Source organism: Cervus canadensis, chromosome 2, assembly GCF_019320065.1.
Source record: "Cervus canadensis isolate Bull #8, Minnesota chromosome 2, ASM1932006v1, whole genome shotgun sequence".
In the NCBI taxonomy this organism is placed as follows: Eukaryota; Metazoa; Chordata; class Mammalia; order Artiodactyla; family Cervidae; genus Cervus; species Cervus canadensis.
The window spans coordinates 56,054,211-56,080,004 of NC_057387.1; the positions used below are offsets into that span (position 1 = coordinate 56,054,211).

Below are 25,794 nucleotides of genomic sequence, written 5' to 3' on the forward strand. Positions count from 1 at the left end.
CATGTGCAGGTCAAGAAGCAACAGTTAGCACTGGACATGAAACAATGGACTGGTTCCAAATTGGGAAAGGAGTATGTCAAGGCTGTATCTTGTCACCCTGATTATTTAACTTCTATGCAGAGTCCATCATGCAAAATGCCAGGCTGGATGAAGCACAAGCTTGAATCAAGATTTCTGGGAGAAATATCAGTAACCTCAGATATGCAGATGTCACCACCCTTATGGCAGAAAGCGAAGAGGAACTGAAGACCCTCTTGATGAAAGTGAAAGAGTAGAGTAGAGAAGCTGGCTTAAAACTCAACGTTCAGAAAACTAAAATCATGGCATCCAGTCCCATTACTTCATGGCAAATAGATGGGGAAACAGTGGAAACAGTGAGAGACTATTTTCTTGGGCTCCAAAAATCACTGCAGATGGTGACTGCAGCCATGAAATTAAAAGACGCTTGCTCCTTGAAAGAAAAGCTATGATCAACCTAGACAGTATATTAAAAAGCAGAGACGTTGCTTTGCCAACAAAGGTCTGTCTAGTCAAAGCTATGGTTTTTCCAGTAGTCATGTGTGGGTGTGAGAGTGGACTATAAAGAAAACTGAGCACTGAAGAATTGATGCTTTTGAACTGTGGTGTTGGAGAAGACTCTTGAGAGTCCCTTGAACTGCAAGGAGATCCAACCAGTCCATCCTAAAGGAAATCAGTCCTGAATATTCGTTGGAAGGACGGATGCTGAAGCTGAAGCTCCAATACTTTGCGCACCTGATGTGAAGAACTGACTCATTGGAAAAGACCCTGATGCTGGGAAAGATTGAGGGCAGGAGGAGAAGGGGACGACAGAGGATGAGATGGTTGGATGGCATCACCGACTCTATGGACATGAGTTTGAACAAGCTCTGGGAGTTGGTGATGGACAGGGAAGCCTGGCGTGCTGCAGTCCATGGGGTTGCAAAGAGTCGGACACGACTGAGCGACTGAACTGAACTGAGGGATGATGGTAATTCAGTCTATGGGAAACATAGGGTAGTTGGAAAGAAGCAAATGGATTAAAGAGATACTAAAGAGATACTTGAAAGTCCTTGGCGATTGTTTCCATGTGAAGGTGGGAGAAGGGACAAGTCAAGGATGATATCCCAATTTTTGGCCTGGACAACTGAGTGGACAGTGATCCTATTTCCTTGAACTCATAGCATGTAACCCATATCTAAGAGTGTAGGTTCTAGCAGCGTTGAGGAACATGAGAGATGGTAGAGTACACAGTGAAAGAGGTTGACCTATGAAAGAATCCACCATGGAGCCAGCACAATCAATACTAGGTGGCACAAATTTCTCAACATTTGTGCAGAGAGGCTCGTAATCAGACTATATTAGTACAGGGTTGTAGGGAAAAATGGTCCTCACCCTCAGATTTCTTTCATTCTGAGAATACCTGCTGGCCCCTTAGCCTCCAGGGCCCACCCTGGCAGGAGGGGAGTGCACCTTGTTTCTTAAGGAGTTGGCCTGATGCTCTTTATGCCCCAATACATGATGCACCTGTGTTTTATGGAGCTCTGCTATTCTAGGGAGTTTTAAAATCACAGCCTGTTATATCAGGAGGGACTTCAGATGCCATCTAGTTCGGCCATTCACGGAGCATATTTCACAAGTAGATGTGATAATACTGAATTATGTGTAATGTAAGGACACCATTTCTGACTCACATCCTTTTTGCTTCCAGCTCCAAGTAAGATTGTTTTCACCCTAGTTTTTGTGTCAATAAGAACATAACTCTCCCCAGCCTCACTACCCTCCTGTTTCTGTATCTTGTTACTTCCATTAGATTTCAGCATTTTTTTTCAGTGGCAACAAACTGATAAGGATATTATTTGTGTGTGTTTTACATATACATGTGTTATTTTACATATATATGTGTGTATGTGTATATGTTTTGCGTATAAATGTGTATATATATGATATGTGTGTTTTAGAAATATGTGTGTATATATTATATGTTTTACATATATATTATGTGGGGCTATGTGTGTGTTTTACATATATATGTGTATATATATATTATATATTAATATGTTCCTGTGTGTGTGTTAGTTGCTCAGTCGTGTCTGACTCTTTGTGACCCCATGGACTGTAGCCTGCCCAGCTCCTCTGTCCACAGGGATTCTCCAGGCAAGAATACTGGAGTGGGTTGCCATTTCCCTCTCCCAGTGATCTTCCCAACCCAGGGATTGAACCCTGGTCTCCTGCATTACAGACAGATTCTTTACCATCTGAGCCACCAGGGAAGCCATATATTAATATATGTATCATATTTCCATGTTTTATGATGAGAAACTCCTGCCTAAGTTTGACATTTCATGTACCCTTTGTAGATTCCATTAGAGTTGTTTTTTTTTCCTAGAATAGGAAAGGACCCCAACATTCTCTGAACTGGCCCCTAACTGGCTCATAACCTGCGGGGAGGCATATCTGCTGCCTAGAATCAAGCTGGAGGAAGTTTCTGTCTTTTTTAAAATGAAGTGCTATGTTCATATCAAGGGAGTTTTATAATTAATAATTGATAAAGTAAGTGTTTTTCTCAGTGATAGAATTTTTTTTAAGACTGCAGGGCTTTTAATTTGCTAAAGAGATCAGCCTTAATTGTATTATTTGCTGATAAGATTTACTAACCCCTTTGTGTCTCAGTTCCCACACCTATGAAATGAAGCAGTTAGCACAGAAGTGATTGTTTATTTTGAGACTTGTGGTTTTAAGATTTTGTTCTAATTTTCTAAATAAAGTCCCAAATGAGCAGTTATGGTTGATTATAAATGAAATAGTCTTATTCTTTCCTGGGACACAATGTGTCCACAATATGTGGAAAAAAATAATAGTTTTGGACTTTAGAAATTTAAATGTCATTGTCTGATCACCTTTACAAGATCTCTGAGTATTTTATAAATATGAACATTTTTATATGAAGTCAGAAGATATGTCATGAATTTATATTGCAAAACTATTTTAATATTTGATAAGGAAACATATGCTCAGCAAAACTGTAGAATGGATTTTTAAGTAAAAAAATAAGAAATGGTGCTCATAAGACCCACATATATTAAATAACAAATTAATTCAGTTTATAATTTGTGATAATGTTGCTAGGAGAGTAGCTAAGAGAATGCTACAGACAGTATGTATCTGTGGATGTCAGGAAGACCTTTGATAATTGGACATTGTATTCTGATCATCAAGAGGAACTGTGGGCAGGATTATAGAATAGTCAGGAGATTCACCAGTAACTGAATGTTTCACCTGCGCCTTGGTGATTAGGTACAGGCTTGATATCAACCTAGCAAGAATCTCAGGATTGCCAGAGGACTCTGTGCTTGGTCTGTATTTCCCCAGCAAAGTAACAACGACTTAGAGAAGATGGAAAAAGACATTACTTGCAGATGTCAAGATATGCAGGTAGCCAAAAGAAGAATTGCTAATATGGTTAGGTAGGAGGTTCCAGACTCATACAGCTATCAACAGAATAGATCTGCCAAAGCGAACAAGAACAGCACTTTATAAGAACAGATGTAGTCATTAGGTTTAAACGAAACACACACACGCTGCAGTTATACAATCAAAGAGATTAGGAACATCTTAAAACAACATATGTGGGGGTTAGGGGGGAAAGAGGAAGAAAGGGTTTTTATGGACCAGAAGTGCAGTTGTGTCGAGGACATCATGTTGTGTAATTGTCCCAAACGGGAGTGTAGTCATAGACGTGTTCATTGAATGTGAAGGATCCAGACTTAGGAAATTGTCCTGTATTCTGTGGACACAAGGACATCCACAGTGACACCACAAAGCCAGATCTGGAGCTCACATTTTGAGATGAATATTGTCAGTGTAGTCAGCACCTTCTGGAGGGTGACTGGGGTTTGGAAGGATCCAGAACAGATGAAGGAATTGGAATTGTCACCAAAGAAGATAAGAAATGAGGACACAACAATTATTTTAAAACATTTTATAAGTTGTTACCTGGAAAAGAAATTATAGTTTAGAAGTTTGAAAGTTAAGATAGGATCAAGGGGTAGAAATTATAGAAGGAATATTTTAACTCATTATCAGATGAATTTTCTAAAAATTAGAGCTGTTCTCCAGGGGAGCCAAGCTGCCGAGTGATATGAGGGAGCTTCCTCTTGCTGGAGGTGCTGGGTAACTGAGAGATGACTCTTCGTGTATGGTACTATCCAGGGATTCTTACACAGTGTGGGAGGATGGATGGACAAACTGTACGAAGGCTTGTGAGTCTCAGAGTCTATGACTCTATAAAAAAATGTTTTATTAGATTTATTGATAACATTTTTGTGCAAGTATGGGAAGATGACTTGATCTTATTTGAGCTGGGTGCAAGCATTAAATACTTTAGTTGGGTTGGATGTATATCATCCGCATAAAGCAAAAACAATCTTGCCAAAGGCCCCATGCAGTGCATCAGCTCTGGCTAGGCTAACTGGAATTGCCAAGAGGATTCATAATAAAATCTCTCTATGGTAAAAACTAGGGACTGTGAAATTGAGGTTCCAGGCTATAGGGACATCATTCTTGTTCATCTTTCTTCTCATTTGCTATTGGCTCCTACCTGGTGACCAAAGAGTCAAATTCTGCACATATAGTATAAAAACATCTGCGTGATATGCTTGTACTTGAACAAATGTCTCCATGTATCTTAGACAGTGAAATGAGAATGTTAGTTGCTCAGTCGTGTCTGATTCTGTGACTCTGTGGACCGTAGCCCGCCAGGCTCCTTCCTCTGTCCATGGAATTCTCCAGGCAAGAATACTGGAGTAGGTTGCCATTTCCTCCCTTAGGGGATTTTAATTCACTCATTTGATCACTGTCTCATTAATAAATATTAAGTGCCTGCTTTATGTCAGGCACTCTGCTAAGAACTGGGACTGCAAAAGTAAATTGGCTGAGTGTAGTCGTCATCCCTTGAGGTATGTACGGTCTAGTAGAGAAAACAGGCATGAAGGTGAAAAATATCTGCAGCATCACTACTGTAATAGAGATGTGCTAAATGGATAGGGCTCTGCAGGCTACTTCTGCCCCTCAGGTCTTCTCACTTAGTTATTCCTATGTTCTAAAAGGCTGTTAAAAAACATAATGAAAAAATTAAAGACTAAATATCTTGATAAAAATCATTATCCCAATGGGATGACTTAGGAAATAACAACAAATTTTTGCATCTCAAGTAACTGGTTTCTTAGTATTTCCCCACCTCTTCCCACTCTGGAGTCTGATTCTGAGCATCTTTAAACCTGGAGAGCAGGGTCAGCAGCAAGAATGGCTAACACATCATGCCTAACTCAGTGCTGAGCATTGATCTGGATACTTTATGTATGATCAGTCATGTAGCCCTTAAGCAACCCCAGGAGGTGGGCATCCTTGTTATCTCCATGTTATAGATCAGGTATAACTGAGGTACAGGTAGGTTAAACAGGTAAAATAAAAATAGCCCAAGGGTACCCCAAAGCAAGTGTAGATTAGGGGTTTGAACCCAGTAGTTTGGCCTTAGTAGACAAGCTATTATAATTCCATGCCATGTTGCTCCTCTGACCAATGCTGTTGTATTAATAGGTTTTTCAAATATCAGATCACAAAAGGTTTTCCTGGAGAAGGAATAAGAGATGCTGATCATGATGATGACTTTGTGCTCCATGCTGTACTGAAGAAACTTTAGTCCGTTCTTCCAGTTGGGCCTTACCAACCCCACAAGGGGAATTTTATTGTCTATTTTGCAAATGAAAAAACAAAGTTTAGCAAGTTTAAGAAAATTACTCGTTTACCTAACTAGTAAATCCTTCAGTATATGAATATCGTTAGGTAAAAAGATCAAATTAGTCATTGTACCCAGTAATAAACACACACACATGTGCTTCAGGAAAATGTTGGGTTGGTCAAAAAAGTTCATTTGGGTTTTTCCATATCTTCTAGAACCCAAACAAACTTTTTGGCCAACCAAATAAAAAGGTATATGTTGAAAGAGGAAGTGTTTAATATTTTCCAGTGGGTGGGGGCTAAAGGATAAGAAGATAAGCTTTCTGTTATTTGAGTATCACGATGTCTTTAGTTTCACAGTTTGAGTGAGACAGTATCTCAGACTTTATTTATTCGCCCTTTATTGAACTTAGGGTGTGTACCCAGTATGTACCCAGTATCCTGTACCAGGGTAGATAGATAGTCTCTAGTTCAAAGACAGACTCCTTAAACTTTGAATGACCTTTCTCAGCATCACATCAATGTGATTTGACTGTTTCTTCTTCCCTGATTAACAATTTACAAGTTATTTATTGTTGTTTATGTATTTGACTTACTAATCTTATTTGATTACTAGAATAGTAAAGCTAATGTTTTGAACAGAGGGTTCTTCCAAACTATGATGTAATGTGACTTAAATGTGTTTGGTTAACCCAAATATAGCTTCCCTGGTGGGTCAGATGGTAAAGAATCCACCTGCAAAGCAGGAGAACTGGTTGGGAAGACCCCCTGGAGGAGGGCATGGCAACCCACTCCAGTATTCTTGCCTGGAGAATCCCCATGGACAGAGGAGCCTGACAGGCTACAGTCCATGGAGTTGCAAAGAATCGGACATGACTGAGCAGCTAAGCACACAACCCAAATGTGGAAACACATGGACTACAAGATAAGCCTCAGACTCCTCTGCTCTAGATTATAATAAATCATCTCAAATGAGAAAAGGAGCCCTTGGCCTCCCAGGTGCCTATGATAACATGGCTTATAACATGGGAGAAGAATGCACTGGGAGCTCTACCATTTTGCTGCTATTATTGCACCAAGGGACAGTGCCTCATCTCAAAGGTGTTTGGTATATTTACATGTCATATGTGTGGTCAGTGGGTTAGGAGCATTTCAGCTTTCCTTTCCCACTTCCTTGAAAATAATAACTACTAAACATCCAGCCCCCACCCCCCATCAGGTGTCAGGAATCCAAGGTGAATATGGCAGCATCTCTGCCCTTCAGGTGCTCTCAATCCAGCTGGCCAGATGAAGGGATAATCCACTAACAGTGTCTGATTCGATGATACATATGTGGAGAGCCTATGGGAAGATGGGATGGGGATCATTTGACCCAGCCTGGGAGGAGTGTCTGGGGAGAGCTGCACACAGGAGGGAAAAAAAGAATCAGCTTTGAAAGAGTAAGAAGAACCCAAGGCTATAAAGTTAGCACACAGAAGAATGTGAATGAAGCATGGCACCAAAACTGATTTCCCTCCTTCCTGCCTCCCTCTGGCCTACCCTCTGTCTGGACTGTGTGTGTGTGTGTTTGTAATTAACTAGAATGCCATCATATTTATTTGGGTTGAGAAAATAAAATTACCAAGACGTTTGGATACTCAGTTCAGTTCAGTTCAGTCACTCAGTCGTGTCCGACTCTTTGTGACCCCATGAATCGCAGCACGCCAGGCCTCCCTGTCCATCACCAACTCCCAGAGTTTACTCAAAACTATTGAGTCGGTGATGCCATCCAGCCATCTCATCCTCTGTCATCCCCTTCTCCTCCTGCCCCCAATCCCTCCCAGCATCAGGGTTTTTTCCAATGAGTCAACTCTTTGCATGAGGTGGCCAAAGTATTGGAGTTTCAGCTTCAGCATCAGTCCTTCCAATGAACACCCAGGAGTGATCTCCTTTAGGATGGACTGGTTGGATCTCCTTGCTGTCCAAGGGACTCTCAAGAGTCTTCTCCAACACCACAGTTCAAAAGCATCAATTTTTCGACACTCAGCTTTCTTCACAGTCCAGCTCTCACATCCATACATGACCACTGGAAAAACCATAACCTTGACTAGACGGACCTTTGTTGGCAAAGTAATGTCTCTGCTTTTTAATATACTATCTGGGTTGGTCATAACTTTCCTTCCAAGGAGTAAGCGTCTTTTAATTCCACAGCTGAAATCACCGTCTGCAGTGATTTTGGAGCCCAAAAATAAACTCAGCCACTGTTTCCACTGTTTCCCCATCTATTTGCCATGAAGTGATGGGACCAGATGCCATGATCTTAGTTTTCTGAATGTTAAGCTTTAAGCCAGCTTTTTCACTCTCCTCTTTCACTTTCATCAAGAGGCTTTTTAGTTCCTCTTCACTTTCTGCCATAAGGGTGGTGTCATCTGCATATCTGAGATTATTGATATTTCTCCCGGCAATCTTGGTTCCAGCTTGTGCTTCTTCCAGCCCAGCATTTCTCATGATGTACTCTGCATATAAGTTAAATAAGCAGGGTGACAATATACAGCCTTGACGTACTCCTTTTCCTATTTGGAACCAGTCTGTTGGTCCATGTCCAGTTCTAACTGTTGCTTCCTGACCTGCATATAGGTTTCTCAAGAGGTGGGTCAGGTGGTCTGGTATTCCCATCTCTTTCAGAATTTTCCACAGTTTATTGTGATCCACACAGTCAAAGGCTTTGGCCTAGTCAATAAAGCAGAAATAGATGTTTTTCTGGAATTCTCTTGCTTTTTTGATGATCCAGCAGATGTTGGCAATTTGATCTCTGGTTCCTTTGCCTTTTTTAAAACCAGCTTGAACATCTGGAAGTTCGCAGTTCACGTATTGCTGAAGCCTTGCTTGGAGAATTTTGAGCATTACTTTACTAGCATGTGAGATGAGTGCAATTGTGCGGTAGTTTGTGCATTCTTTGGGATTGCCTTTCTTTGGGATTGGAATGAAAACTGACCTTTTCCAGTCCTGTGGCCACTGCTGAGTTTTCCAAATTTGCTGGCATATTGAGTGCAGCACTTTCACAGCATCATCTTTGAGGATTTGAAATAGCTCAACTGGAGTTCCATCACCTCCACTAGCTTTGCTCATAGTGATACTTTCTAAGGCCCACCTGACTTCACATTCCAGGATGTCTGGCTCTAGGTGGGTGATCACACCATCAGTACCTGGCAAATCCAGTTACCATCAGAGGTTGCTTTTTGCACAGAATCAGAACAGAAGCGACATCCCAGCCATGAAAAAGGCTGACGTTGACCAAGAACTTTCTCCCTTGAAATTGTATATGGTCATTCTAGACCTCCCTGGCTCTGATGACATTCTTTCTTCTGAGATGTTATTTGCCTTCAGTCAGATTTCAGGAAAGATGTTGCAGGTCTGGGGACTATAATATCTCTTTAGGACTTAACTGAAAGAACAACCTCTTTCCTCTCCTTTCCAGGTTCTTACAGAATGTTTTATTGTCATCTCCTTGTACCTCTTGCAGTGTCCATTGTTTCTTTCACTCTTATCTGTTACATGTATTCTATTTATGTCCTCCAACCTTACTTTGCTTTCTTCTCCTTTCATCCTCACTGTATACTTAACTACATACTCCCTCATATTCCTTTTGTCAGGCTTTGGAAGTTTGTTCAATGCAAACTAAGAATGTATTTCCAAATTATGTTGTTTTTTTTTTTCTCTTTTTCTGATTACATAGTATGTTCACTAGGGTATTAACCAGATTGTGCTTTACCAGTAATTTTCTTTTTCTTAAATATGAATCTGACTGAAAATGGCTTTTGTAAGTTCCTGTAAGCCTATACAGTTCACTGTTATCAAACTACGTATCACCAGCCTCTACAGAGTATATTCGAATTGAAGATTTTTCCTTTCCTGTGGGAAGATCCCTAAGTGGGATGTAAGCAGATTTGGTCATCAAACTTTAAGACGTGGGTTTGTCCAGCACTTTGCACATTTACCCTGAGCATGAGACTCCCTTGGGACATTGGTTAAACATTCAGATTCTGTCAAATTGGGATAATTTGCAATCAGTAAATGAGTTAACCAACCAGTCAACAAATAAACAAGATAATTGCAGAGAGTGACACAAGGAAATCCAACAGAATAACATTTGAGGAAATGACTGGGCTGGGTGCTACTTTATATGGCACAAAGGAAGAGCTCTCCAAAGGGTTCACTTGGAGCTGAACTCTGAGAAGGAGCCAGTGAAATCAGGAACTGGGAAAGAGCTTATATGTCTCACTTTACTTAGCTATAAAGTGGTTAGCACTATTGTTGGCATCTCTTGTGGCTCAGTGAATTTTTGTTAGATAATGCATGCAGTCCTGAAATAGCAGTGCTTATACCCAGATTCTGAACAATGGAATCAAATAAATGCTGTTTAAGTCTGCAGGGATCTCTAAGTCAGGTTTAGAACATTTAGAACCTGAATGTTTAACAAATGTCCCGAGGGAATCTCATGCTCAGGGTAAATGTGCAAAGTGCTGGACAAACCTGGGTCTTAAAGTTTGATGACCAAATCTGCTTACATCCCACTTAGGGATCTTCCCACAGAAAAGGAAAAACCTTCTATTTGAATATACTGTGTAGTCTCCTATGATATGTAGTTTGATAATGGTGAACTGTATAGGCTTACAGGAACTTAATGTGGGGTTATTATTACAAGTAGGATACAAGCAGAATTCCTGAAGAAGTAGAGAAAATGAAGAAAAGTGGATAAAGGAGAGCATCTGGGATGAATAGGACATGGTTTCGGGGGTGGGGGGGATGACTGTAGAGCAGCCAAGGAGTTGAGGGAAAAAAGGAAATAAACGAGAAAAGAAGGCTATCTTTGCACCCCTGGCATCACTGTACTGCTGTCCACCAGGGAAGCTCCTAAAGAAAATTAGAAAAGAAGGCCATCCTTTGCACTTCTGGCATCACTATACTGCTAGTTAATAGGGTGATCAGTAATTATGGCCATCTTCTTGGGATTTGAGCAGCGTGCTTTGACTAGCATAGCATTGCTTTCTATTTTGCAAAGTAAAATTAAAAAAAAACCTTTGGAAAACAAAGATGGTGTCACATTATGGTGGTGGTTTAGTCACTAAAGCAAATTATGAAAAATACCAATTCCAGCTAGCTTAGGACAAGTTAGATTTGATCAGAAGTAGTAGGTAGAAAATATTTCGACAGAATCTGAATGGCACTCAAATTCATATATCTGCCAAGTTAAAACTATAGAGGTTTGTCACTTGGATTTATTTTTACCCGCTTGGTCACAGAAAGCATAGCAAATGCAAAATGAGTTATTGGAGAAGCTAGCTACTTAAGAACTAGCAGGGTGTATTTACAGCAGACTCCCTCCACATCGGTGTGTGGAGAAGGAAGCTGTAGGTGAAACCCAGAATTATCCAATGTAAGAACCAGAAGGAAACCTCCAGGTCTTTCTAGTCCAGCTCCTTGAATATACAGAGGAAGAACCTTGAGGGGGAGAGACATAGAATGACCTTTTTCAAAGCATACTCCAGTCCAGGGCCTGGATTTGAATCAAGATCCCTTACTTCTTCATTTAACAAGCTTCTATTAAGTACCTATTGTGTGTACCATGCATCGCAAAGCACTGGGTATCACAAGCTGAAGAAGATACAAACAGGATATCCCCTGAGGATGTCATTCTAGCAGGGCAGCCAAAATAGGACAGTGTAATAAAGTGTGTGTGTGTATGCACGCAGGTGTGAGTGTACAATAGCAACTGAAGCTCTCTACCAGATGTGTTTATAAACTGAGAAAACTCAGCAGGGGAAGTATCTGACCCCATCCGGGCAGTCAGAATGAACATTTTTGGAGTGTTTTCTGTGTTAGACACTCTCTGCCCATTATCTCGTTAAATCTCACAAAAATCCTGTCCCCGCCGCCCCCACCCCCCAGCCCCGGTCAGTATCTTTCATGCTCATTCCATAGCTAAGAAGTGCAGGGAGGCTCAGGAAAATGAACTGATGTCCCTGTGGGCATAAACCAGGATTTCAGCTCTGGGACTGCTTGATCTTAAGCCCTTTTTACTGTAATAGGGGTAAGTAGACTCCTCTCAAGGGCAAATTCCAGCTGATTGCTAGAGGCTGAGCCCTATGCCGAGAAGGAGTCCAGGCAGTATCCAGGTTCAGAAGCACATGGTGTGATGGGTTAATGATGGCGGCCATTGGGCTTCCCGGATGGTGCTAGTGGTAAAGAACCCACCTGCCAGTGCAGAAGACGTAAGAAATGGGAGTTTGATCCCTCGGTTGTGAAGATCCCCTGGAGGAGGCCATGGCAACCCACTCCAGTATTCTTTGCTAGAGGATTCCATTGACAGAGGAGCTTGGCGGGCTATAGTCCATAGGGTCGCAAAGAGTCTGGACATGACTGTAGTGACTTAGCACTCATGGGTGTAGGATGGAAAGGGTAGTCCTGAGTCAGGACTTGGTACTTCCTGAGCTATAGCATGCTCTCACTGTTCCAGGCCCAACTCTGAGTCACATCTTCCAGCTCCTACCACGTCCTGTCCCCTTCCTCTGAGCTCAGGATAGTATTTTGTGCCATTGAGGTGTCTAGAATCTTGTCTCCTAATCAGGTCAGCTCCCCTGTATGGTGTCCCATGGTGGGTGTGTGGGTGTGTGTGTGTGTGTGTGTGCACTCAGTATGGCCAGCTCTTTGCAACCCCATGTCCCCCCATGCTGTGTGTGTGTGTGTGTGTGTGTGTGTGTGTGTGTGTGTGTGTGTCTTTGCAACCCCATGGACTGTAGCCCACCAGGCTGTGTGTGTGTGTGTGTGTGTGTGTGTGTGTGTGTGTCTTTGCAACCCCATGGACTGTAGCCCACCAGGCTCCTCTGTCCATGTAATTTTCCAGGCAAGAATACTGGAGCGGGTTGCCATTTCCTCCTCCAAGGAATCTTCTCAAACCAGGGATCAAACTTATGTCTCTTGTATCTCCTGCATTGGCAGTAACTCTTCAAAATTTTCAGCCCCACCAAAGATATCCCTTTTGCAGTGCCCCAGAACCTTGCTGTGTGCTAATGACAGCTTCTGTGTTATATAAATTATTACATGCCCACAGTTTTGTATGTTTGTATGTATAGGTGTAATGGCAGGCCTTCCTAATTCAAAGGCGTGACTGCAGCAGAGAGAAGTTCAGATCCTGGGGCAGGCTAGCTGGGATGTGTCAGGGTTTAAGATTACACCAGGCAAACAGCTGCTGGCAGTACACACACTTGACCTCACACCTTTTCTTAGATGCTGGGGAGCCCTTGTTATAGTAGTTACCAAGGTGCTGAGGTATGCAGGCCCCTGCATATGATGCTTAAGGAGGAATCTGTAGGTGGAGGTGGTGTTCTCTTACTGTTGCAGTTTATAATTTCCAGCTGTCTCTCTGAGTTAGACACTAGAATTAGGTTTAGGCTGTGGTTCTAGCTGGTATGCCTCTGCTTTAAATTTTATCTCCTAACCCCTTGGCACCAAAGAATTTCAATTTTCCAAAGCTGGCCACAAATTTGAAACAAGTGTCTAAAACCAGTTGTTAGAGTCAAAAGACCCAGCAGTAGTAACAATCGTGTTAAATGAATCATTTGTGGAATGCTCAACTGCTCATCATCTGTTTGAAGTGTCTCCGTGCTTTCTTGTTTTCTGCAGTAAAAATAAGTCAGGTTTACTAAAGGTATATATTTTCATTCCTTTCACATATGTGACAATCTATTTTCTGAATTATTGGAGTTCTAAAACACTGTGGGTAAACAAGTATGAATTTGAATGCAAACCATATCTGGAGGTGTTACTTTTAAATTATTAAATAAATTCCTTAGTGTCATAAGAGCATTTTCATTTGAATATCCCATTAACATGTAACTTACGCATTGTGATACTTCTAACCAAGAACATCTATTTATTTAAAAATTTTTACTTTTAAAATTCTTCTCAAATAAGAAGAGAGCTTCCTGTGGATGAGGCTCCCAACCTGAGTTTTATGTAGAGTTGTAATTTTCTATTTTAGTAAATCAGGCAGTCCTGTGGCTTAGTAGGTTAGCATTATTGCTAGTACTCTTCTGTTTTTTTTCCTGGACTAAAAACAAAGAATAACAGAGTGAACATATCTAAAATATATCCTCTTATTTGATGAAATGAGTAGCCCATGTGCCAAAGTGAAACTATTCTGTGTGAGTGATTTATTGTTATGGATGTTTTATTTGTATGCCACTCACATGTGAAGGTTTCTTTTTAACTGTATGTGTGAATTTTTAAACAGATGAAAATACGGCTAACTAGACAGAACAGAAAACTCTGAGTACTAAAGAACAGGATTAAAAAAAACTTGAGGGAAGTCTGAATCCTCTACATATCTTGTCTGTCACCCAGACCCCAAGAACTATCTTCAGTACATTCCAGTGAGGGGCCTTTCTCCCAGATGGACTGGTATTCTTTCCTATAATGTGTATCTCTTCTTTCCTGTAATGCAGCGATGAGGTATTAACCAGAGTATTGTTTGAGATATTTTGAAACCTTCCAAATAAGGTAGGTGGTGGTTGTAGATTATTTCAAGATAATATTGACTAGAGAATTGGAAAGATCTTTGATTTCACTTGCCACCAATATTTTCAGTTGTAATTTTATTTTCAAAAGTGTTAAACATTCCTTAATTTGATGTTTCTGATTACCTTAAATTGCAGTCATTAGATATCATTTCAGTATGTAATTGAATATTCTAGTATCTGATTGACTATACTTTAGAAAGTTACATGAAACTCATGATACTAGTTTCTTAGTATAGCACTGAAACTAGTTGAATTACTAGAGGAAGGCTCATTTGTAGTCTAATTGGACTGTTAGTGAGTCTCTTATTAAACAGGTACCGAAAGAAAAGAGAACATCATTAAAATAAAAAAATAATTGCAGGAGCTGCCCTGGTGATCCAGTGGCTCAGAATCTTCCTTCCAGTGCAGGGGACATAGGTTTGATTCCTGGTCGGGGAACTATGGTCTCACATGCCAGTGGGGTAAGCCTGCAAGCTGATGAAGACCCAGAGCAGCCATAAAAAATAAACAAATGCTTCTCATCAACATAACTGACCTGTCATGTGGCACTAGAAGTAGGTTATATTTGTTATCCAAATGTAATCACCTGGAAGCCATTCACTCTTAGTAGCTGGCACATGGCATGCAGTTGCCTAGTGAGTATTTATTAATGAAAGAACATACAGCTTCAATTCCACCTACTGCTGATGACTCCCAAGTCAACATTAAAATTGGGAGTGCTCATTATTCTGACCCATGTTTCTGGCTGCTTTCTTCTCCTCTATACCTGGAGGAGCCATAGACAGTCCAAGTTCCCAATACCTAAAACTGAACCACCATCTCTTCCTTCTAAACCTGTCCTTCCTCTCTCTCCCTCTTGTTTATCAGAATCACATGCTGCCCAAGTACCCTGGATTCTTTCCTGTCCCTCACTTCCTAGATCTAGTTATTTATACATCAAATCTTACAGGTTTTTCTTCTTACCACCTCCTAACCTGGTTACATCTCTCCATCTCCATCACCAATGTTTTTTCAAATCCTTAAACTTTTCACCTGAATTTCAGCTGGTCTTCAGGGGTGTCTTCCTGCCAAATCAGTGGTTCTTATACTTTACAATACGAAAGCATTTCCCAGGGAGCTGTTTAAAACTGGAAATGCCCAGATCATACCTTCGTCAGGTTCTCATTTGGTAGGTATGAGAGGGACCCAGAAGTCTGAATTTCAAGCCAGCAGCCCAGGTGATTCTGATGTGTAGCACCATTCCATCCTGAGCACTCAGATACAGCTTTGCTCTAAAATATAAGACTTATCCACGCTACTGATTAAAAATATTTGAAGAACTACCATTCTACAGCAGTGGTTTTCAAGCTGTGGTCATTGAGGTTTCCAGGGGTTTCTCAAGGGTTCCTCAATGTGTGTATGTGTAAGGCATGGTGGTGGGGGGCACACTGTTTGGTGACGGATAAATTCTCTATGAAGATCCTTATTCAACTACCCCCACCCCATCTCTTTCCTTAGTCACAGCAGCTCTCATTTTGAAGTTTAACAAGAGATTTCCTTTGGGAAGTAACCCTCTACGTTTTAAAAAAATCATGAAGTAGATTTCAATTAAAAAAAAAAAATCAGGCCCTCACAGTGAGAAATAATGTACATTCTCTATCAGGACTCAAAACATACATATATTTTTCTGTGTAACTGAAACAAGTTTCATGAGACATACCCTTACTATATTTGATATGTCCTGAAGTTTTTCTGTTCTATTTTTTTAGAAAATTGCTGGTTTCAGCCTATTAAATGATTTCACAAGCCACGGATGACTTGCAACTGAGCCAGAAAAACCTCAGCTCTAACCTTTCTCAATAGGTTTTCTTTATGAACCGTGGAACATAGAAATATTTTCTTAATCCTCCCATGATAGTCTATGACTCATACCATTCTAGGTGCTTGGAAGAGAGGTTTAATTCAGTGTTAATCCAGTGCATACCTGAGGGCATTCAGACTTAATTCTCCTGATGAACTCCTGATTGAAAAATGCTTATGGGATGTGATTTACACAATAAATCCGAACTCTTGAGAACTTCCCACAGGGCCCTTCCAGGTCTTACCCAAGTTCACCTCTCAGACTTCATCTTACTTCCCTAGTCACCTTCCTGGGTTAAAACCATCCAAACCTGTTTGGAATTCCCCAAGTGTATCACACTATTCCTCACCCCTGCACAGTCATTCTTGACCTTCAGTACTCTGCTCAGCTGAGTGTCATTTCACCTGACACCTCCCTTGACAGTGGTCAGAACCATCCCATCCTGGTCCCTGCCTGTCAGTCCCTGAAGGGCAGGGCATTATACTACTTGCATCAGAAATGCTAGTGCTTATTCATTACCTGGCCTGTGGTTGTTAATAAACTTCAGTTACATTCAATGGACATGTCTTCTCTGTTACTTGAATGTGGGGCTCTATACTTCACTCTGAGGACACAGACAGGTATGAGGCACAGCCTGCATGCTTAGGAAGTTTATAATGGACCTGAGCAATGGGACCTATGTATTAAAAACTACTTCAGTATAGCGCAATGCTCAAGAATTTGCGTGGAGGAATCAGGCTGGGGTTCAAATTCTGACTCTTCTATTCATTGGCTTCTGAACTAACTGTTGAGCCATTCTGAAGTTCAGATTCATCAAGTATGAGGCTGAAAATAAGAGTAGCAACCTCACAGGGCCATGAGATTTAAATAATGGGTGTACATAAAGCTTTAAGCACACTGTCTGGCCCAGAGGTCTTGGGAGATGTTAGAGTGGAACAAAGCAGGTGATACGCCCAGTGCCATGTGGATGTTGTAGGTGTGAAGTGTCACAGGAATTGAGAGAAGAGAATGGTCACTGTGGGTTGGACAAATGGGAAAGGTCCAGTGGAGGAGGCAGAATAGGAGCTAAGCTTGCAATGAAAAGTAGACTTTAGATTAGGAGCCAGGAAGGCATTCTTGGCAGGGTGAACCAGAGAGCTAAGGCCAGCGGAAGATGGTATATGCCTTGCCTGTAGACTAGTTTCCCTGTTTTTATACATTTCATTTATGCATAAGATCTGTTCAAACATTTTTCCAAATAGAAGCTGAAGGTATTGATCTAAAGGTGATTTTTTTTATTTTAAAGAATTCTGCCCCCTTTCTGTTTTCCATGTCTTTTGGCCAAATCTATATAGAGTCTACAATTTTGCTGACAAGGTCAGCTTGATGAAACCATATTGGTCAGCATACAGAAGTGATTTGTGAAACTGGTCATGCATTGTAATTACCCAGGAAACTTTTTCTACAGATTTCCCCGTCCTACCACAGACAGTCTGGCCATTGGGTCTGATATAGGACTAGAGGATATGCATTAGTAAAAAGCTCCCTTGGGAATTTGATGGACAACCAGCTTTGGGAATTGCTATCTTGGAGAATTTGTCTTAATCAGTTTTTAGCCATACTGTCTGATAATGGTGTCTGGGAAACCAACAAGTTGAATTTCTTTGGATTGCGTGGGGAGTTGAAACTCATAGTTTGTAGATAGCAGTTTTCTACTTGGAAAACAGTTCAGAAGCCACTTAACCCTCTGTCTGTCTCATTTGGGGAAAATCCCTTCCCTTTGTACATCTCAGGACGATCTGGGCAAAGAAAATACTCAGGCCAAGGGAGGCTCTCTGTCTGCTGGACAACAAATTCCTTTACAAAATAGCTTTCTTTTTGTTTTAAAAAAATTTATGTTCAAATTCTGCTTTTTGATACTTTTCCATTTGGTTCAGGGTGACCTTCAAGGTAAGTTGTGCTTCTTTTTATGTAATGACCCTTTAGGTATTTGGGGGCAGTTAACATAATCTTGTTTTCTTTTCCCTTTTCTTCTCCAAGAAAAATGTACCTGATTTCTTCCATTTCCCAGATAGATACCTTTAGATCTGCTCCTATTTGTTAATGCCTAAGTTAAGGGGAAAAAAAAATCCGGTCTTGATATATGTCTCTTGGTAAGCCTTGCTTTTTCCTAGCTGTTTTTCCTGAGCATTGAGTTTAAATACTCAAAAAAGATTCATCTTAGTTTTTTCTTCTAGAATTTATTGGAAATTCATAAGGGGCTGACTGATATATATTTGCTAGGATGCACCATCTGGCCCTCTTTTAAGAACTGGGACAGTTGCCCATTTGTATGTTTCTGCCATCTCCCACGTTCTTCAAGAATTATCCAAGAGGACAGATTCCCAAGGCCAGAACCATTCCTGGCATTTTCTTCTCCTTTTAAATATTTTTTGGGGACCTCATATCTGCTGCTGCTGACACACAGTAAAAAACCCCTAACAAATGAACTGTTAAGATAAGCTGTGCCTCCACACTGGTATGTTTAGAAGGAGAGCCTGGCCTCTGGGTGGAGGAGTCACGGAGCTGTGGTTTCCCAGGGTCCCTGCTTAGAGTGTAATCGTCACCTCAGATGGCACCACTGAAGCGCCATCTCTGGTTCAGCAGCCCAGTGTGTTTGGGCTGTTCTGTCAGAGCCTTGCCTTTTGTTGTTCTTGGAAACAGTGTAATAAAAAGGTCAGCAGATTTTTTTTTTTCTCTTCATACCCCAATGGCCAGCCTATAATTTTGCTGAAATTCTTTCTCCTTTCCTCCCTCCCCTTCCCCTTCTTTCTTTCCTTCTTCATCTTTCTTCTTTCCTTCCTGCCTTTGCCAGAAAATCTTTCTGTTAGCAAACCAAAGAATGACATAGTTATGATATATGCAGTTTTAGATATGACATTCTATGAATAGGACTTTAAAGGCCAAAAGTACTCTCTCCCCTTCCCCATCACTTACTTTAGAAATAAGATCCTTTGCACTCACTTCTGAGCCGAGCACGTGAACAGTAGCACAGGCTCTGGGGCCAGGCTGCCTGAGTTCAAATCCTGGCCCTTCCACTTATCAGCTGCATGGCTTTGAGCAGATTACCAACTTATCCGTGGTTCATTTTTCTCAGATTTAAAATGAGGGTACTGTGACTCAGATGGTAAAGAATCCACCTGGCAACGAGGGAGACCTAGATTGGATCCCTGGCTTGGGAAGATGCCCTGGAGGAGGGCATGGCAACCCACTTTCATATTCTTGCCTGGAGAATCCCCATGGACAGAGGACCCTGGTGGGCTACAGTCCATGGGGTCACAAAGAGTCGGACATGACTGAGTGACTAAGCACAGCACACAGCACTGTGTGTGTGTGTGTGTGTGTGTGTGTGTGTGTGTGTAATAGTACCTATTTCCAAGGGTTGCTGAGGATTAAATGGTTAATTCATATAAAATGGTTACAACAGTGCCTGGTATATAAACATTGCCTGAAGAAAAGTGTTTCAGTGTTGACTGAATGAAATATTTTATGAAGTTCAATGCAAAAGAAAAATGTGTATGAATTACCACATTATGACAAACAGATCTGAAGATTTATTTAGAGTGTTAAAGTCCCCTGGTTAATCCAAACTAGAGTTTTATGCTGAGGAAAAAAGATTAATGAATTTAAAAAATTACATTTTAAAAACAATCTTTAGAAAAACATATTGGCAATTTACTTTTATCCATTTTTTGATGTGTGTGTATGAAATAGATCATTCAAGCAAAATTATATGATATACGTACAGTTTAAAGAATAATACTTAAAAGAATTTTAAAAATTAAAACACCTGTGTACTTGCTACCCAATGTAGTAGATCGTTATCAATGTCTTTAGAACCTCCTTTGTACCCTATCCTGGTGGGCCCCTAGCTCCTGTAGAAGTAGTTCAGTTCAGTTCAGTTCGTCGCTCAGTTGTGTCCAACTCTTGGTGACCCCATGAATCGCGGCACGCCAGGCCTCCCTGTCCATCACCAACTTCCAGAATTCACCCAAACCCATGTCCATCGAGTTGGTGATGCCATCCAGCCATCTCATCCTCTGTCGTCCCCTTCTCCTCCTGCCCCCAATCCCTCCCAGCATCAGGGTCTTTTCCAATGAGTCAACTCTTTGCATGAAGTGGCCAAAATATTGGAGTTTCAGCTTCAGCATCAGTCCTTCCAATGAACACCCAGGAGTGATCTCCTTTAGGATGGACTGGGTGGATCTCCTTGCAGTCCAAGGGACTCTCAAGAGTCTTCTCCAACACCACAGTTCAAAAGCATCAATTTTTCGGCGCTCAGCTTTCTTCACAGTCCAACTGTCACATCCATACATGACCATATCATAAATCCCATGTTAATCGTCTTGGCTTTCTTCATGGGTTTTACCACATATGGTTGTAATGTTAGACATCAAATTATTTCAATTGACTTTTTAAAATATACAGTTAACATTGATTTTGATTATTAGGATACCATTGACCCTTGAACAAAAGGTGTTTGAACTGAGTAGGTTCATTTATGTGAAGATTTTTTTCAGGAAATACATTCTACAGTACTACATGATCCGATCTGAGGTTGTATCTACAGATGTGGAATCATAGATGCAAGGGCCAAATGTAGTTATATATGGATTTTCAACTGTGCCCCTAACCCCCATGTTGTTCAAGGGTCAGCATACTTGGATTCATTTCCAGTACCTTATTTTTTTCTTTATCCCACTTTTCTATGTTTGCCACCTTTCTTTTGTACTGAGACCTTTTTTTCCTTTGCTTGCATGCTTCCCCTTCCATTAGTTTGAAAGTTATATACACTATTAAAGTTTGACAAGGGGCTTCTCTGGTGGCTAAGTGGTAAAGAATCTGCCTATCAATGCAGGAGACACAAGTTCAATCGCTGATCCAGGAAGATCCTACATGCTGTGGAGCAACTAAGCCCATGTGCCACAACTACTGAGTCTGTCTCTAGAGCCCAGGAGCCGAAACTGCAGAAGCCCTTTTGTCCTAGAGCCTGTGCTGCACAAGAGAAGCTGCCACAATGAGAAACCCAAGCACCACAACTAGAGAGGAGCCCCTACTCACTGCAACTAGAGTAAAGCCCTCACAGCAACAAACATCTAGCACAGTCAAAAATAAAAAATAAGTAAAAATTAAAAAAACTTTCATACGTATATTTAACTAAGTATGAAGTTCACCAATATTTCCTCCTCCTACCCATTAACACAGAACCGTTGGAAACTCCCTCTGGAATTTCTTTGGAATTCTGCAGTTTCACACAGAAAGGACACGTCAAATAAAAGTTGGTAGCTACAGCTTTTGATGTCTGCTTTGTTTAGTTCTTCCCTGTCGGCAACACAGTAATCCTGTCTCAGAAACAGCAGAGAGAGCAGAAGTTTTATTGTTCTAGGAAATACAGACCATTGGAGCTAGACGGGGCTTTTTTCAAACTTTCTGACTAATCCCAACAGTCAGAAATATATTACTTTACGCCCAATGCACGCATAAATATAATATATAAAACTGAAACAAAAATTGCATGAAATAGTATTTCCCTTGGTCTGTGTAATATACTCTGAGCTGTTTCATTCCATTGCATTTCTATTCATTGAAAAAAAAAAATGTCCAAACTCATTAATTTGATTGCATACCAACTAACGTACCCCAGCTCACAGATTGAAAAACCCACAACTTGCCACAGATCCTTAATTCACAGTTTAGGAAGATGAAGCCCAGACTGATAACATGGATCTCCCAGAGTTGTACAGTAAGTGAAGAATTTGGACCCAAATCTCTGATTTTTTAACTCCAAGGTCACTTCTTTATTCACATATGTCAGCCAACCCCAAAATAATAGAGAATGGAGAAAAAAGGGAGCCACTGGAGAGGTGTAGTTATGAAATGGGAAGTGAACCCCCCTGAGAACTCCGGCACATCTTTTGTCAGATGTCTCTGACAAAGCATCTCATGATAACCACTGCTGAGTGAACCCAGTACAGTGTTAGACTCCACTTTTCATTACCTCTGACCTTCCCAATTACCTTATAAGTCAAGATCATTATCTTTATTAAATTAGGGAATGAAGAAGGCTCAGAGAGGTGATTTGCCTTACTAGTAGCTCGTAAGGTGAGGATCTTGGCCTAGCTCTCTGACCCCAAAACTCATGGAGTTTCATGGCCTTGCACTGCCACTTTATAATTCTTGACTTGACTTGTTTATTGCTCAGAACAAAGATAAAGCACTAAGAGGAATACTGTCCAGGTCTGAATCTAACCAAGAGGAGTAACTAGTTAGTGATACAGTTCACAGACTTGCTTGTTCATTCTGTCTCCCCCATTTGCTCCCAGAGCGCATAGTCCTCACCTCATTCACCTTCTAGCACAGTTCTTGGCACGTTGAAAGTTCACAGTGACTATTTGTTGACTGTATAAGTAAGGGCATTAAAAAATGATAAGGACTTTTGGAAAAAGAAATCACACCCCAAGATGGAGGCAGGTCCCATAGTGGCCAAGTGTGAAGCCTGTGAAGGAAGATTGCCTAGGTTCAAAATTCAGTGTCACTTATAAGCTGTTTTCTCTTAAGCAAGTTACTGAGTTTCTCTTGTACCTCAGTTTCCTGAGGATGACAGTGATGTCTGCTTTCATAGTGTGGTTCTATGAGTTAATAAAGGGAAACATTCCTGTGTTAGCTGTCATTGTTATCTGATGTTATGCTGACTAAGTAGAGAAATAATGAACCTGTGTCTCATATCTCAGGAAGAATATATCAGAAAGTTCTAAAGTAAGCTAAATATGGTCAGATGGATAGAGACTCAGAAGAGACCCTCCTTCATGTGCAGTTGGGGCTAAAATTATGCTAAATAAATGTGCTAATAAAAGCACATCTCTATCTTATGGTGAAAGAGAAAGACTTATTTCTGACAAAAATATCTCAACTTAGAGCAGTTAATTAAGCAGATGGCCAGTGAATGTCAAAAAGAATTTCGTGCCTACTCAGCTTAAACGTCGTTTTGTTAAGAATATAGTTTTTGAGCAAGTGACTTGATTAAAAGACTAGGAGACACCTATGTATGCAGTGTGTCTTATTTAGGACAGCACTTGGAAAGTCTGAGTTGGAGAACAGCAGAGTGCAGGGTTCCCCACATACACTATGTGTGTGAGGCTCCCCCCACATAGACTCTAGAACTGGGCCTCAATTTTCTCACCTGCAGAATGTGGATAATGACCGCACAGCCTTCTAGTGTGATTCGGAGAGCACAAGGAAATAAGGCTGTGTTGTGTTCAATATGTAAGAGAGAAGTGTAAGCCTCTAGTTAAGGTACCTGGGTAAGCAGATGGGAAGGTGAAATGGCATGTGGTTTATAGTCTGTCTGCTTCTAACAAGCGCAGGCCTCAAATGCTTAGAGGAAGTCTGGAAGTTTGCTTTGCAGTTGTCAAAACAAATCCTCCAAGTCCCTTGATGCCACTGACGGAAGACTGGGCGAGAAGAAACCTAAATAATTAACCTGACGCCTGAGAGCCTGTTGCTTCCTCCCTCTCTCCCTCCAGGGGCCTTCGTCGTGTGCTGGACGCCCGGCCTGGTGGTTCTGCTGCTCGACGGCTTGAACTGCACGCGGTGCAACGTGCAGCACGTGAAAAGGTGGTTCCTGCTGCTGGCGCTGCTCAACTCCGTCATGAACCCCATCATCTACTCCTACAAGGATGAGGACATGTACAGCACCATGAAGAGGATGCTCTGCTGCTTCTCGCAAGAGAAGAACCCGGAGAGGCGGCCTTCCCGCCTCCCTTCCATGGTCCTCAGCCGGAGCGACACGGGGGGCAGCCAGTATATGGAGGATAACAACCGAGGCCCCGTCTGCAACAAAAGCAGCTCGTAGGCTGCGACGCCCCTCCGCCCACCCCGGCCTCCTAGGGGAGAAGAGGTATTCGGAATGGTTACCTGCCTCCAACAAAGCCTGCGTACAGTGTTATTTGAGCGCTTAATGAATCATTGGGAAGTTTGTTTTAAAAATTGTTTTACGTCAAGTAAAAGCACGGGCAGAAGAGAGAGGACACGTGCATTTAGAGAGAATGCACAGAAAGAGGGACGGCAGCACAATGGATCCCCACCTGAGGCCCCGTGGCCTTCTCGGAGCACCGCCACCGCCCACCAGGCTGTGCGTTCTGGTCTCTGCCGCCATCTTGTAGGCATTCTCTCTTGTTTTCAAAGGATGTTGTTAAAGGGCTTAGGCCAAAATAAATAAAAACATTACTTGAGCCACTATCCGTAGCTGCTTGGAAAGCGTATGTAGTTCTTTCTGCATGCATTTGAAATTTTAAAAAATGCTTCAGCAGTGATATTTTTCTCCTCAAGCAAACCATGGCCAGTAGCTAGGTGTTCAATAGAAATCTCAAAGTAACACGTCAGTCAGGGCTCCAGATTAATTAACTTGATCTTTAACTGAAAGGACAGTCTGAGGAAAAAAAGATTTACTTCAATAACAAAAAAGGTAAACACGAAAAGCTCTACTTGCAGCGAAAAAAGAGGCCTTGATATCGTCCTCTCAGTGTGCATGCTTGTGTATCCACACCTGCATATTGACACACTTCAAATTTGTATTGAAAGACATCACAGGTAGTGGTGGTGAAATAAATTCACTGGCCACCTAGACTTTTCAGTCTAGGACTAATAGCTGTAGAAATGACCTCTTATGCTCTCTAATAGCAAGGGGTGATTTATTTGAAAACAGACATTCAGCAGGGTGAAAAGTCTATTAGCATTCGGGCTGAGTTCCTTGCATGTAGGATCGAATATGAGCTCAATTGAGTCAGTCTATCCAGTTTCCTCCATACCCTGGTAAGTTGTCAGATTTAATATATAGAGTCATTTTCACATCTCATATTTTACCTACAATTATTGACATATTTCCAGTACTTGTTTTACTTATGGACTGCATTTTTATTTGGGTTCTATTTAAAATTTTTCTCCTTCCAAGACCTAAGTAACATGAAAGGCAAGTCAGTAAGAAAAGCTTTATGCATGTAGGCTACTGGCCAGAGTTTTCTATGTAAAGCATGTAGATTATATTCTGATTTTAACATAAGAATAACTTCAAAGCAGATATTATAGTATTTATGTAGTTTGCAAAAGAAGTTTACATTTTTTTTTTTTTGCTATTGTGATGTAACATTTTTGTGCAAGAACTACTTGTAATAAAAGAGTTTGAGAAGTCATGCTTTTAGATATAATGACCTAAAATAGAGAGTAGTATGATTTGAAGGTATAGATTTCACAAACTGTGTAGTAAGTGGATCTATCTGAAGCTTATACCAAAGCTATCTATAAAATAAAATAAAAAGAGAATCTGTTTTCTCTTGTTGGAGGTGTATTATTACTTTGTGTATTTTCTAAGTAAAAGTATAGTTTGTGGTAACTATAGCTCTCATTTCTATTACAGAAGAAAAAATCAGATTTGCTTTGAAGTACATACTCTCAGTGTTTTATGTAAGCATTTTGAATCTACAGCTGGGCAAGAGGTGGAGAATTGAAATTGAAAACCAGTCCCTGAATAGCTACTAAGGGACCTTTAAAGGTTTTATTTTGAGGAAAGCACCATTTTTAGTACCCTTCAGCAGAATGTCATGTTCAGAATAGTGTCTGGAGGGGATCCAAGTGTGGAAACTCAGG

At 41.0% G+C, this 25,794-nt stretch overlaps 1 protein-coding gene across 1 annotated transcript in view; it reads left to right on the plus strand.

The window, feature by feature from the left end:
- The window catches only part of LPAR3 (lysophosphatidic acid receptor 3), an 81,963-nt gene extending 56,477 nt beyond the window's left edge, over positions 1–25,486 (plus strand). The window contains exon 3 of the mRNA XM_043460811.1: positions 23,676–25,486. Coding sequence (XP_043316746.1) covers positions 23,676–24,004 — 329 coding nt within the window. The 3' untranslated portion in view covers positions 24,005–25,486. The remainder of the gene's footprint in view (positions 1–23,675) is intronic.
- Positions 25,487–25,794: the final 308 nt, after the last annotated feature.